A 16,384-nucleotide genomic window follows, 5' to 3' on the forward strand; every position below is an offset into this window, starting at 1 on the left:
GAGAGAGAGAGAGAGAGATTCCTGGGTTCCTAGGAGAGGTTCTAGGATGTACCTAAGGTTCTGCTGGATTTTTGGGATGGGGTCATTGTGGAAGGGCTTAAAAATGGGCATATATGACAGATGGAGTAGTCCTTTGCAATGTAATCCCAGTGGTTCATAACCAAAGGAGTGGAACCTCTGTTGTTGATAGGCTGTTTAAGGGTGGTTTCAGCTTTTAGGTAGTGGATTGCAGTCCTTTCTGCAGATGTGAGGTTGGCTTCCATGTTGGATGATTCTCAGAATGATGGTGAGGCAAGGCACACGGTTAGAAAATTCTGGAAAATCAATAGAGGATGATCTGAGGACAGTGAGGGTGGATAACAGTTTGATGGAGAAGTAAACTGCATAGACAGGGTTCAGTATTGGTTTTGGATTGAGTCTGGTTGGTATGGATAGTGATGAAAAAGTGTTTCCATAGTAGAGACCAGGAGAAGGAGGGAAGGTCTTCAACATTCATAGCATGATTGATGTTTGGTGGAGCAAAAGGTAAGACCTTTGGAAAGGACCAATACTTCTGTGGAAGTGAGCTTTTGGAGGACAGGTTCATGAGTGTATTGTTGGTCTGTTTAAGCTCCGAGTTCTGTAGGGTGCAGCAAGGAACTTCTGACAGTGTGCTAACTATAGTAGGTCTGCAAGGCAGGATATGGCAACTGCAATGGAATGTGGAGGAGGTTCAATGAAGACTCTTGTGGTGTGTAGCAGCAGTCCAAGTTGCATGTCTCCAGGGAACAGATTAGACAGTGTTTTCAGACTGAATTGTGCATGCTGCTTTAGTTCCTGGAGGGCAAAGATTTCAGTCTGGGAAATGTAATGGTAGGGACTGTAGATCAGGAGAATTTTATGGATGGAGAGTAGATACTCCAAGGAGGTTCAGGCCTGATTAACTTTGCTGAGAATCAGGTAGGCCGCCACTCAACAGCCAGTGCAATTGATGAGCCCTTGTATAGGGTTGAAGCAGGATGGAATAATATACTCATATCTGTCATTCAACCTCAGTTAGAATCAGTACCCATGTAGGTTAGAGCTATTGTTATTGCAAGAGTTAGTGGCTCTTTATGCTAAATTTTGCGCCAAAAATGTAATATTGCATAGACACAATAAGTAAAATTTGGTTATTTGATATTCCCCTGGTGTTGCAGTTTTAATGATCAGCAGAAATCAAAACATTGAACAATATACACCTTGGAAAAACTGTAGGAATCATAATGCAAGCAATTTTTTTAATGTGTGGACTCATTGTAGGGAATCTAGTCTCTTCATTGAGTTACTTCTAATACAAATCATTTTTAATTATTACTTCCAACTTTGTAAGGTTTGAAAATAGTGCAAGAGTCATTGGTTGTAACTGAGGAATGCAAATAAATTTCAGTAATGAGCTGTAATGTGCTTAAACATCTCAGAATAATCTTACCATCTAGCACAACGTATGTTTCAGGACCGTCTAACTTTCTTTATGACTATATGGGTACCAACTCTGGAACCAGAACATGAAGGTGCTTTTCTGGCAGAGGAACCACGGATATTAATGGCAGAGGGACGTTATAACTATGTACCTTATCTGGCAGGCATAACAAGTTATGAACTGCTGGCTAGGACACAAGGTAATATCCTTTTAAGTAATTAAACTTTGTTTTTATTAATAAGTGTTCACAAAACACTCTGGTCTCATAATTATATAACAAATAAAATTAAGCATTGTTATTGTAAAGAAATTTCCAAACTTTCCAAAATAATCCTAAAAAATGCTTTAAAAACTTTGTGAAAATGAATGAAAATTCTTCAGTGCCACATGAGCTCTCTTTATTTGGCAATAAAAAAGGTTACACATGATTATAAGTGCATCTTCAGGTGATAATAACTTTACATTTCATAAGACTAGGGAGGATGTCCAATGAAAGGCAAAAGGTTTGCCCAGCCCAAATAATTTAGAGTCCAAGAACAGAGCATTGCACATGCCCTAGTTCATAAGTGCCAATGTTCACAACTCTAGTGGTCTGTGGAGCTTCAGCTTGTTGTTAACATCATCAAATAGGAGGAGTATAATAGGTAGAACAGACTATATGTCAAGATTCATTGCAGTTTAACACATCGTATCATTTCTTTTGAAAATCATTATTCAATCACGTAGACATAGTTGATATATAAGAACTCCACATTGGTAGTATTACTACAATGATGATCATTTCATGTGTGTTTCAATGGCTGATGGATAGGCTGATGGTATACAAACATAAACGGTGAGTGTTCGATTATATAACTGTTCTAACTGGATTCAATTGTCATTTTCGTTTTCTTATACTTGTGCAATTAATATTTTAAAGTTTAATTCATGACAAATTGTGCAATTATAGGCTTTTGTAGGTTTCACATTATTTCAAAAGATTCCATTTTAAAATGGCCTAATTGTTAAACAACCAGAAAAATGGTCATAGTAAAAATATTGAAAATGGATGTATTTATTTGTAATTACTTCGACCATCACCTGGTGTCTCTATAGTTTTCAGCTAAGAGAAATGTATCAGCTGATTGGCATGTTTTATCAAGTCCCTATGGAGCAATTTACATGAGCAGTTGGATCTGCCTTCCAATATCTCTTATTTCTAGTTTAATATTCCTTCTTCAACTACAATAGTCCTATTCATCTATTAGGCTAAAAATAAGAGAAAATCAGTAGCTCCTTGGTAGGTTGTCAGCTTACTGTACTGGTAGCTGTAGTATGTGTCAGTTCAAATCTCACTGCAGCGTTTTCTTTTTTAGTGCATCACAAATGTTCTCTGCTTTATTTACTTTTTGTTATTAAATTATATTTTCTATTTTTTCTTTTTTCAATATTCCCTTTGGTAAATAACTAATGTTGGTTTGTGAATTTGATGCCTAAAAATAATCTTCCTTGGAAGGTAATATTTCAGACCTCCAGTAACAATAAAAAATAATCATCCTCAGAGGGTGATATTCATTTGACCTCCAATAAAAATAAAAATTATCTTCCTTGAAAGGTGATATTCATATGATCTCCTATAAAAATACAAATGACCTTCTTTAAAGAGTGATATTCATCTGACCTCCCATAAAAGTACAAATACTACAATAGCAAGTAGATTGTATTTTGAAATAAATATTGTTGGACTAATAACTGCATAGACCCTTTATAGAAAAATGAAATAAAACAAAATGAAGAGTAGGCTATGTATAGCTTCAGTATTTTGTCCATACGCCATTGGCATCAAGAACAACTTGGATGCTTCGAGACACCGAATTTACAAATCTATGGAAAAACTCCTCATCCACAGCAACTATCTTCCATGAAGAATGAACCAAATCCCATAGAACATTCATGATTCCTGGAGGGGAGGCCAATTGTCCTGCAAAGTCTTCTTAAGTTGAGCCCATATGTGCTGTATGGGATTGAGATCAGGTGACTTTGAAGGTCATGGAAGGCACTGAATAATATTCTGCCTCCTTTGAAACCAGTTCTGAACACTAATGCGAGTGTGTGATGGATGATTATCATGTTGGTAAGTGACAATATACTGAAAAGAATAGTTGTCACTCATCATATAGTGGAGGTGCTGAGTCACAGAAAGGCACAACATAAAGGCTGTTGGAAAGTTAGCTTTTGTCCAACAAGCCCTTTGTCAAAAATAGACAACACACACATGCATAAACACAAATTCACACAAACACAACTCACACACACATGACCACTGTCTCTGGCAGCTGGAACCAATCTGTTGGTCAAAATCTAACTTTTCAACAGTCTTTTTGTTGTACGTTTCTGTAACTCATCATCTCCACTGTATGCTGAATAACAAGAATCCTTTTCATTATATTGTTATATTCTATGCTGGATTTTCCAATGTTAGTAAATGAGACATCTTTTGGGGTACCAAAGTCAAGCTCCAAGGATGATTTCATTTTCAAGAAAATGTTCAAGCATGCTGAATTGAACTTAACGTGGATACATTCTGAAGCTCCTACACCCATATAAGACATCCAGCTCCAACATTTTACATTTATGTGAGCAATAGTCCTGTAGTCATTACTGAATGCTTTCTGAGCTTGCTTTGATTTGTGTTGTGTGTTACTTCTTATTTTATTTTCTTATTTTGAACGAGTGAAGAGAGTAATCATGGTACATCATAGGATTTGAGTAAGACTCTTACAATACAATAATGAATTGGGAGGCCCTGTGACCATGTGTCACCTCTGCTTTCACAGAAAAATGCAACATGTTTGCGGGCTGCTGGCCATGTGAGAGGAGGCAGTGTTTGTTTCCCCCTACATTCCTCTCCCTTCAGGAAGTCTAAAAGTTATTTGTTGACACACACACACACACACACACACACACACACACGCACACACACACACACACACACACACACACACACACACACACACACACATACACACAATTCCATGATACAGTGACTGCATTGTAAAAAATGGTCAATATTTTCCAAAGCGCTATTTGTATAGAGCAGTGGTGCGCTTCCCATCACTTTAGGGAATAACAATAATGTGTTGCATTACTGTATCTCATTTAAAGAAATGGCACATTTTATACTTCATCTCATCTCACACTCTTCAGTTGTGGCAGTTTAATCATGCACAAGAATAATCATCTTATGTGGGAAAAATTTATTAATGTAAAAGTTACTTGCATAAACTACATACTGGTTTCACAAGTCATTTATTGTTTTAGAATTCTATACCTCAGTCAGTAAAAATGGAAACTTATGGAATCACTTTGCTCTCTGTCTGTCTGTCCAGCTGTTATAAACCCTTTTTCTCGGGAACTGATAGACATATCAAGTTGAAATTTGTCACTCACTTAAGTCTAGGATCCCTTAGCAGTGTAATAAATGTAAGGTTCTAAGTTAATTCAATTAATAGATATGGCCATTTTTGTCACATATTCGGCTACTTCAAACTCACTCTACATACTTCATAAGGTAGTTCTCATTGGCTTAGAATCGTGAAATTTGGCAAGAAACTAAATTTCACAGTACTGATAAGGGCAAAAATCTGAAAATTGTTAATTTTTAATTATATCAAATGATAAAAATATTTTTGTCAATTATTATCTGTCTGTCTGTCCATCAGTTAAGACCTTTTTGCCTCAGTAGTTATAATAACAAGATTCAGAAGGGTGTTGGGTGCAGTAGTTATTAGAAAATGAGGAGGCTTCCATAGATAGGGTAGTATGGAGGGCTGCATCAAAACAGTCTTTGGACTGAAATCCACAATAATAATAACAACAACAATAGCAAATGTGACATTAGTGGCTATAAACTCAAAAACGTGGAATAAAGTCCTGCATAGACGTTATTAAAATACTTCTATATCCTTGAAATAATTTTGGTACTCATATAATACTTTCCAGTTCAATCACTTTATATTTTCAACTTTCACAGATAATAACTTCTGCAAGATAACTTATTTCTTACATATTAGACTCATTTACACATATTCAAATAACATACATGTGTCTTGTTTCACTCATAGCCAAGACAAGAAGTAATTCAAAAGTCTCTAGTCTCAAGCAAGTCTAGTAAATGAATGTGCATAGCAATCTATCACCTGTTCAATAGTCTTTTTTACAATCACCACAGACACTAACACATCAAAGAATACAACATAATTATTCCTTGAGTTCTCCTCCCATCTTCTGTGACGCTGGCGACAAACACTTGTCGTCGTCAGTGGCTCACCCCTCTTACAGTCTTCTAATAACAAACTTCCAACTTGCACATAGAAACAAGTGGATCGGTAGGAATGTTGTCACTCTCCCATACTTGTACCTAAAATATCAGATGTTTGAGATGGTTGAAGGTTGAGAGTTTCTAGAATTTACACTGAAATTCTTGAGGCACTACATATTCCTTCCCTTAGCTCGAACACATAATATTTTATACATATTCATTATGTACAATAATATTACACAAGATGATAATTCTTTATCTTTTAACAGTACCTCTCTTTTTTACTAATAACCATGCAGATTTTACCACAATTACAAAATGTGAACCTTTCAATCCACGTTGTGAGTTAGCTCTTTTCAATCTCCAAAAAAAAATCTTTGTTTTCTATTCCTCTTACAGTCATAAATTCCAGGTGCACATAACTCATGAATACTATGCTACTTTGTTCATACTTCCCAAACTATTTTTCCTAAGAATGTACTTATTCATTACTTATTGTAATCTGGAAGAGCTCTGGGTAGAATAAAAATGTTATCTTCTTGGACATTTGTAAACCTGAAATGTAATAAGGCTATTGATGCATAGAATTCAAACTTACCAGACTCATCCCTTTAAACGTGTGGTATCTGTCACAATACTGCAGTTTTCCCTTTAGAAACAGTACCTATATCTTACATGGGTTGATCCTAGGAATACCCTTTCTCCTTCTGTTTTGGTAGGTACACCCCTTTCTTATTCCTATCCTCCTATGGTGCAGGTCAATCCCCTTCTTGGTGCCCCTGTTCATGCAGTATAGGTCAGCCTTTCATAGGTCTGCCTATCCACCCTTTTTCTCATCCAATGAATGTCGAGTGCACCCTTGGTATCGTTCTTGAGTAGGCCTCCTAGTTCATCACCCTAGCATACACCTTTATGAATACTATTCTTAAATATTCTCTGGTAAAATTAGAAAGCTACTTTACTCTTCTTTTCCACTTTCTAATACTTCATCTAATACCCAGAGTCCTCTTTCACTCCTCACTTTCACCATATAAACAGATATCATGCCCACACATAGTAGATGCTATGTCTACCTGTATTCACCAACTCCCAGTTGATATTATGCCTTTTCTCAAAGTACTAGCATGGCACATGTAAATATATCTTTGAGAGCAACAAAAAATAACGATGCAGAACCATCACATATCAACACTGTAATAAGTGCACCAACTCGGATGTATGTGACAAAAAGATAATGATGCAGAACCATTACACATCAACAATGTAATATGTGCATCGCCTCAGATGTACATATATCTTTATTCCCCAAATCCCTCGGCGGTTCTGACATCACTTCAGGTTTCTAATTCATAATTCTTCTGTTTGTGCTTAAGTATATCTTTGTGTGTATGAAGATGTGTGTTTGTGTATCCTGATTCTTCAGCCTACTTATATGAAATAAGTTGAAGGTTACTGGAAACCATGGAAAATAAGAAGGACTTCAGCGATAGAAGTATATGCATACAGAAAGAGGGAAAGGTAGACCAGTACTCAGATGAGAAGTAAGAAAGGAAAAAGTAGAACTGGTGGCTAAGGTCGAAGAAGAGAAAGAAGACAGCCCCAAAGACAGGAAAACCCTTCCCATCCCCCTTCCCCAGGATCACTACTTTGCTGGTACTTGAGTGAGAAGCCGAGGAGGTATGATGTTAAATGTTTCCTACAGAATGGTCATTCTCACCGTCACCTTTGAAGCCCTCAAATAAAAATCTTAGCAGCACCTATGGAATGGCGAATGGTGAAGAATCAGTTACACTTGTCTGCGAGGGTTGTCTGAAAAGTGGTGTGTGTGATTAGTGTTAGTCATGCTTGTACTTACACTACCCACACCTTCCAAAAGTGATACAAAGCCTCCCATTTACATTACATCTCACAAAAGGTATAAAACTATTCTACAAAAATAGAAAATTATACACTAAGATAACATAATTGTTTAGTTATTCACTTTACACTATATTTCATACACATATAAAGTACTCCATTCAGTTTATGATGTCTGGGTATCACTTTGTTTGAATAGTACCATGGTATTATCTATATACTAGTACTATATTCTATTTGTTTCATTTAATGTCTAGAGATCACTGTTCATCTGTGATTCTCTTAAACTGGTCCTAATCTTGTTGTCATATCCAGTTTCCTACATACTAAAATTATAGGATAGTTTAAAAATTCAAGAATAGATTACCAATAGTTTAAGAATTTAAGGGAATTCGATGCAGGAAAACGAAGTTTGAAGAAACACCGAAAATAACTAGGGATCCGATGGTCGTCACTCCGCCTGTTAACACAGATGACAGAACGTTAACATCACTAGAGGATATACAACTTTATGTCTTTTACATTGTATTTTCATTTTCTGATCCTGTTAGAGGATCCACTAAAACTAAGGCTTTTGGATGTACCTCCGTTTGCACTCGGTAAGGTCCCTCATACTTTTGAAAAAAAGGCAGAGCTCTGAAAATTCTGTTTTACTAAGACTAGGTCATTAATGTTATACTTAGGTTTGACAGCCTTCTTGTTATATTTACTCACTCGTTGTGCTCTCTCAACCAAGTTCTTAGAAATTATTGTTTGATTAAGTTGGTGATCAACAGTAGGTTGTTCTGGCCAAGTAAAACATTTAACAAGGGGTTTTCCCACAAAGGGTTTACCTATTACTTCAAAAGGTGTTAATCCAGTTGAAAAATGTGGTAATTCATTTGAAATAAGCTCAAAGTCTTTAACTTTCATTGCCCATGACGTATGTTTTTCATGGCAGTATGTATGGCATAATTTCCCAATTTCTTTCATAACCCTTTCATTCAGGTTAGAAGACAGATTATAGTTGGAGATTAATACCTGATGAATGTCTTCCCATGCTGAGAGTTCTTTAAAGTTGTTACTAACAAATATTGGTCCATTATTGGAGAGGACTCGTTTTGGTTTGCCCACCTCGAGAAAATATTGTTGCAGACAGTGTATCACTGTTGGTGTATTTGCTAGGCAGACATACTTAGACCAACACTCTATGAGGACAAAAATGTACAAGACTCCTCCTTTTCCTTTCGGAATTGGTTTGAAGAAGTTGGCTGCTGTAAGATCGTGTAATGCCTTAGGGATGATTGGATACATTTTGTATCTAACATGAGTGTTACTCTCGTTTACTTTCTGACAGGTTTCACAAGTACTAATTAAAGATGCTACCTTATGTCCCAACTTTTTAAAATAATACAACTTGTTCATGTGGGCTGTACACTTTTTTATTCCAAAGTGTCCATACCGTGTATGCATAAACACCACCGTCCCTCAAAAATAAATTTTGCCCTATAATTTTCCATTTCTCTGCTTGATTAGGAGGTAAAGATTTTCTATTACACATAGCATACATTTATGCAAAGTATGAATCATGATGGATATTGTCAGTTATTCTTTGAGCCATTTCTTGTACCCTGTTGTGTGGATATTCTATTGTTATAAAATTTATCTCAAAAATTACATTGGGTCCTTCTGTAAGTTTTAAATCTTTCATATCTAGAGGTAATCTAGACAAAGTGTCAGGTACAATATTTTCAGAGCCTTTTACATACTGTATTTTAATGTCATATTCATGCAGAAACAACATCCACCGCATTAATCTACTATGTAATAAGCGACTACTCACTAAAAAAAATAGAGCTTGATGATCTGTATATACAGGGTGGTCTATTGATTGTGACTGGGCCAAATATCTCACGAAATAAGCATCAAATGAAAAAACTACAAAGAGTGAAACTCATCTAGCTTGAAGGGGAAAACCAGATGGCGTTATGGTTGGCCCGCTAGATGGTGCTGCCATAGGTCAAACGGATATCAACTGCGTTTTTTTAAATAGGAACCCCCATTTTTTATTACATATTCATGTAGTACATAAATAAATATGAATGTTTTAGTTGGACCACTTTTTTCGCTTTGTGATAGATGGCACTGTAATAGTCACAAACATATGGCTCACAATTTTAGACGAACAGTTGGTAACAGGTAGGTTTTTTAAATTAAAATACAGAACATAGGTACGTTTGAACATTTTATTTTGATTGTTCCAATGTGATACATGTACCTTTGTGAACTTATCATTTCTGAGAATGCATGCTGTTGCAGCATGATTACCTGTAAATACCACATCAATGCAATAAATGCTGTCCGTCAACCTCAATGCATTTGGCAATATGTGTAACGACATTCCTCTGAACAGTGAGCAGTTTGCCTTCCATAATGTTCGCACATGCATTGACAATGTGCAGACGCATGTTGTCAGACATTATCGGTGGATCACGGTAGCGAATATCCTTCAACTTTCCCCACAGAAGGAAATCCGGGGACGTCAGATCAGGTGAACGTGTGGGCCACGGTATGGTGCTTCAACAACCAATCCACCTGTCATGAAATATGCTATTCAATACCGCTTCAACCACACATGAGCTATGTGCCGGACATCCATCATGTTGGAAGTACATCGCCATTCTGTCATGCAGTGAAACATCTTGTAGTAACATCGGTAGAACATTGTGTAGGAAATCAGCATACATTGCACCATTTAGACTGCCATCAATAAATTGGGGGCCAACTATCCTTCCTCCCATAATGCTGAATCATACATTAACCCACCAAGGTTGCTGATGTTCCACTTGTCACAGCCATCATGGATTTTTAGTTGCCCAATAGTGCATATTATGCCAGTTTACGTTACCACTGTTGGTGAATGACGCTTCATCACTAAATAGAACGCATGCAAAAAATCTGTCATTGTCCCATAATTTCTCCTGTGCCCAGTGGCAGAACTGTACATGATGTTCAAAGTCATCACCATGCAATTCCTGGTGCATAGAAATATGATATGGGTGCAATCGATGTTGATGTATCATTCTCAACACCGACGTTTTTGAGATTCCCAATTATCGTGAAATTTGTTTGCTACTGATGTGCAGATTAGCCACAACAGCAGCTAAAACACCTACTTAGGTATCATCCATCATTTGTTGCAGGTCATGTTTGATGTTTCACATATGGCTGAACACTTCCTGTTTCCTTAAATAACATAACAATCCGGCGAACTGTCTGGACACTTCGATGATGTCATCCAGGATATCGAGCAGCATACATAGCACATGCCTGTTGGGCATTTTGATCGCAATAGCCATACATCAAAACAATATCGACCTTTTCTGCAATTGGTAAACGGTCCATTTTAACATGGGTAATGTATCACGAAGCAAATACCATCAGCACTGGTAGAATGTTACATGATACCACATACTTATAAATTTGTGACTATTACAGCACCATCTATCACAAAGCGGAAAAAGTGGTCCAACTAAAACATTCATATTTCTTTACATACTACATGAATATGTAATAAAAAATGGGGGTTCCTATTTTTTAAAAAGTGCAGTTGATATCAGTTTGACCTATGGCATCAGCATCTAGTGGGCCAACCATAGCGCCATCTGGTTTCCCCCTTCAAGCTAGATGAGTTTCGTTCTTTGTAGTTTTTTTGTTTGATGCTTATTTCATGAGATATTTGGCCCGGTCACTATCAATGGACCACCCTGAATATGGATCTCTGACCCCAATACTAACATTTGGAATTTTTGGATACTCCATACTAACGCTAAAAGTTCTTTCTCTGTAGCTGTATAGTTTAATTCATGTTTGTTATGACTTCGGTTAGCAAAAGCTATAGATCTGTGATTTGTACTTTCCAGACTCCATTCTCCTTGAAAAAGTTCCGCTGCTATACCATTGTCAGATGCATCTGTTGAAATTTTAAATGGCTCACCCATAACCAGATAGTATAGTATAGGTGATTCTACTAGTGCCTTTTTCACATCTTCAAATGCATCATTAGCCTCTTGGTCCGAACTCCATGGGATTCCCTTCTGTAATAAATTCAGAAGTCTTGGGTTGTTCGGCTCATGACTTCATATATATCATATATAATATCTGCCCATTCCAATAAATCCTTTCAATTGTCTTTTGTTTTGAGGTGGTGGACACTCCTTAATGGCCTTTATATGTTCCAGATCGGGTTTTAATTCCCTGTACTCCTACAATATGCCCTAAAAACTTAAGCTCTTGCCTCACAAAATGCAATTTAGGTAATTTTACTGTAATACCTTGTTCTTTAAATTTTTTCATGGTTTTCCTTAAGGCGTTCTTCCCATGTAGCAGAGATTATAAGGCTATCGTCCACATATATTATTAATTCTCTTAACAATTCCCTTCCTAACGCCTTGTGCAGCGTGCGTATAAACACGGATACTGAGATATTCAGTCCAAATAGTAACACATTAAAATGATATGATTTCCCATCAAATAGAAACGCTGTACACTTCTTTGAATCAGGATGTAACTGAATTTGTCAATTCCCAGCAGTCAGGTCCATCATGCTAAAATACTGTGCTTTCTCAAATTTGGACAGTAATTCATCAATGTTAATTGGTCTTTCTCGTTCCATCTCTATATGCTTACTCAAAGTCCAAGTGTCCAGCACTAACCGCACACCTCCTGTAGCCTTTTTTACCACTACTAAAGGGTTATTCATAACACTCGTACTATGTTCTATTATTTTATTTTCAATCATCTTATCTATTTCTTCCTTAACCACTCCTTTCAGGCTTACCGGTATCAGATAGGGTCTACAAAAAAATGGAGTATTATCTTTGATCTTAAATTTACATACATAGTCACTAATACTACCCAGATTATCAGAAAATACCATTCCATATTCCAATAGAATTGTAGATAATTCCAGTTTTTGGTTGTTCGTTAACATTGGGGATTCATTTACTTTGTTTTGTATGTCAGCTCGGTGTGATGCATGACTTGCGTTTTCAATCTCTGGTGACAACTGCGCTGTAGCCGTTAATCATAAACACTGATTCTCAGTTACTTGTTTACCATTATAGTGGTCCATCACAAACTTTACACAATATTTATCATCAACTATTCCAAAATAATGAAGATTTTCCTCAAAATTCAGTATGAAGATAAAGTTTGATAGCCAGTCTATGCCAAACAACACCTCTCTATTGATATTTTCCACGACTAAAACTGTGTGTAGCCAATCCTCTTCCCTCAGTAATCAGCTATATCGATCTCCCACAAGCTTCTTCTCTGAAGACTTTAGCGGGTTAAGGGAATTTATTAAAATACTTCTCTGTCCTTGAAATAATTTTGGTACTCGTATAATACTTTCAGGATCAATCACTTTACATTTTCAACTTTTACAGATAATAACTTCTAAAAACTAACTTATTCCTTACACGTTAGACCCATTTACACATATCCAAATAGCATACATGTGTCTTGTTTTGTTCATAGCCAAGACATGAAGTAATTCAAAAGCCTCTGGTCTCAAGCGAGTTCAATACAGGAATGTGCACAGCAATCTGTCTTCAACTGTTAAATAGTCTTTTTTACAATCACCACAAAGACTAACACATCAAAGAATCCAACACAATTATTATGACATAATTATTCCTTGAGTTCTCCTCCCATCTTCTGTGATGCTGGCAGCAAACACTTGTTGTCATCAGTGACTTGCCCCTCTTACAGTCTTCTAATAACAAACTTCCGATCTGCAGATAGAAACAGGTGGATCAGTAGAAATGTTTTTCACTCTCCCGCAGTCGTACCTAAAATATCGGGTGTTTGAGATGGCTGAAGGCCAAGTGTTTCTAGAATTTACGCTGAAATTCTTGAGGCACTACAAAGTCCTATGCCATAGACATTATTGAATACTGTGCTGAACACTTACTTGAATGTTCTGCTTCAGTAACATACTTGCCAACCTACAAGATAGTAGTTCTGATAATCTATATGCCACCAGCAGTAAATGGTAACTTTATTAAGCAATTCAAGGGACAATTAAAAAGACTTAGTAGTAATTACTGGAAATGCTTGTATGTGGGGATTTCAATATAGTGTTCATCCTGAATAGTTCCAAACAAGAGTACTGAGGATTAATGCAGTCCAGATTTGGTTTGACTTCTATGGTGACATTCCCAACAAGAATAGGAGGATACAGTGCAACAGCAATTCATAATCTATATTACCAAATGGCTAAAATTGACACCCAGTTGCAGATTACCTGCCTAAAGGCTTCTAGGGGCAAAAAAATTGATTTTCAGTATTTCATTTAATTATTGATTAAATTAAAAATTTTTAAATGTTGTCATATTCTACTAATTAAAGAGAATAATCTTACATAAAAGAGATGATGCAATAAGTCAAGTACTAAAGTTAGAAACTGGGTATTTGTCTTGAGACAACATAACTCATGGTATGCAAAGTACCCAGACTATATTCTTAAAGTGTTTGAGAATGAGAGCACTTAGCGACTTCAACAAGTTTTGCACATTTGAAACTTTTTTCCTGACAGCATCCACAAAATATTGAAAGCAAAAAAGTGTATTGCTCGTTACAATTTTGTAAAAAAGCTGATTTATACACAGAATTTTGGCTCTTTAAAGAGTTTGACATGGGTGGATATCTGGTTTATTTGTAAATGCATTTGTCTTTAGTACAATAAATGTGAAACCCATAGTAAATGATTTATCTGACCATTATGGTCAAATGGCTACAATAACTGACCCCCATCAGGGATGTTTAACTTAGAAACAAAAAGTAAAATTTCACATTTAAATGCTAACTCAGCCACACAATTTTGAGACAATTTACAAGATGAAAAATGGAAAGAAGTGTATCGAGGGCACATGGTTGATGACAACTTTTTTCCTCAAAATATTCTTACAATATTTTGAATCCAGTTTTTCTGCACAATGAGTCAGGGTTATTTACAGTGGAATCTGAGAAGGTTGCCTGCCTTCTGGGATTAAAACATATTGTACTAGAAAGAGAGATGTTTATTTAATGCAGGAGATTAATTGTAATCATGACTTAAAATGCATTATAAGCTATTTTGCTAAGTAGCAGTGAGACAGAAGATACAAAATTTTAATCGTTGGCTACTAAATTCAATGAACTCTTCTTAACAGTAGCTGAAAATAGCAGATATTATGGTCCCTATAGAATACTTAGACAGGCAGTGCATACTCCCACACCAATAGCTCACAAAAACCATATGTCAATCTTCTGGTTATTAACATGTCCCAACCAAAGTACTAAAAAGTTGCTTTGAGTTGGTAGTGCCATCCTTCATTTGCCTTTGAAATCAACTGACAGGTGAAGGAGCTTTTCCTAAAAGAGTGAAGCATGTAGTACTAACACCAGTATGCAAAAGTGGAGATAGCAAACTGATCTCTAATTGTAGACCAATCTTCCTCTTTCATATGTTCTCAAAAAATTTTGAGAAACCAGATTACCACAGAATACTGAATCATTTTTCTGAGAACAACCTTATAACAACAGCCCAGTCTGGCTTCTGTTATGGGCTATCTACTGAGAATGGAAGACATGATCTAATACATGCAATTCTAGTAGAACAACTGTAAACAATAAAAATTACCCTGCAGCATTTTCTGTGATGTTAAAAAAATTGGTAAGCATGTTTATAAATCTGAAAGATGATGTCTTTTCAGATTTTGCACCAATCATGTAAGAGTGGTGCTAGTAGCACCACTACAAGGATTCAGATGAAGTTTGCTTTAAATACATGTTGTAGTGGTCATGAGCATTAGTTACCTCTGAGATTGGACATGGTGGGTTGATGTTAGTCAGGAATGGCTTTAAGGTGACGAAGATGCCATTATCAGCATCTCACTGAGTTTGAACAAGGTCATGTAATAGGCTGTGAGGTGCAGAATTTTCCTTCTGTGACACTGCAGAAAGACTTAGCAGGAATGCAGCCACTGTACTTGATTGGTGACATTGGTGGTCACAAGAATGTGCAGATGCAAGAAGACCAGGCTCCAGATGGTCACGTCGCAATGCCAAGTTGGAAAACCATTGCATTTGGCATATGGCTCTGGTGTATCTTACTACATCTACAGCAGCAATGTGAGCAGCTGTTGGCACCACAGTGACACAATGACTGCTGCAAATTGGTTACTTCAAGGACAGCTCCAAGCCAGAGGACCTGTAGCAGGTATTCCACTGATCCCAATTCTGCCTCGGTGCCACTGATGGCTGTCTGATGATGCCAGTTGAGGGCCTGTAACCAACTTTTCCCCATGCTAGACACGCCTAAAGCTATTGTCCAGGGTGTGATATTATATAACAGCAGGAACACACTCTTGGTTATCCCACTAACCCTGACAGCAAATTTATATGTCGTGGATCAGTCTGTTGTGCCATTTATGAACAGCATTCCAGAGGGGATTTTCTGACAAGATAATGCTCACCCACATACCACTGTTCTAACCCAGCATGCTCTACAGAGTGCTGTCATATTTCCTTGGCCTGCTCAATCACCAGATCTGCCTCCAATTCAGCACATATGAGACATTCAGACGACAACTCTAGTGTGATCCACAGACAGCATTAACTGTCCATATATTGACTGACCAAGTTGCAACAGGCTTGCAACTCCATCCTAGCAGCTGACATCCAGCACCTGTACAACACTGTGCATGCCTGCATTCAACTTTGTGGTAGTTACACCAGTTATCAGTGTACCACCATTTCAC

The 16,384-nt window shown here is 36.9% G+C and overlaps 1 protein-coding gene across 2 annotated transcripts in view; it reads left to right on the forward strand.

Moving 5' to 3' along the window:
- LOC124596021 (esterase FE4-like) overlaps nt 1-16,384 on the forward strand; it is a 150,332-nt gene that overhangs the window by 110,319 nt on the left and 23,629 nt on the right. For both annotated transcript variants that reach the window (XM_047134980.1, XM_047134979.1), the window contains exon 7: nt 1,475-1,640. In XM_047134980.1, the coding sequence (XP_046990936.1) occupies nt 1,475-1,640 (166 nt within the window). The remainder of the gene's footprint in view (nt 1-1,474; nt 1,641-16,384) is intronic.

The sequence above is a fragment of the Schistocerca americana genome, chromosome 2, assembly GCF_021461395.2.
Source record: "Schistocerca americana isolate TAMUIC-IGC-003095 chromosome 2, iqSchAmer2.1, whole genome shotgun sequence".
Classification (NCBI taxonomy): Eukaryota; Metazoa; Arthropoda; class Insecta; order Orthoptera; family Acrididae; genus Schistocerca; species Schistocerca americana.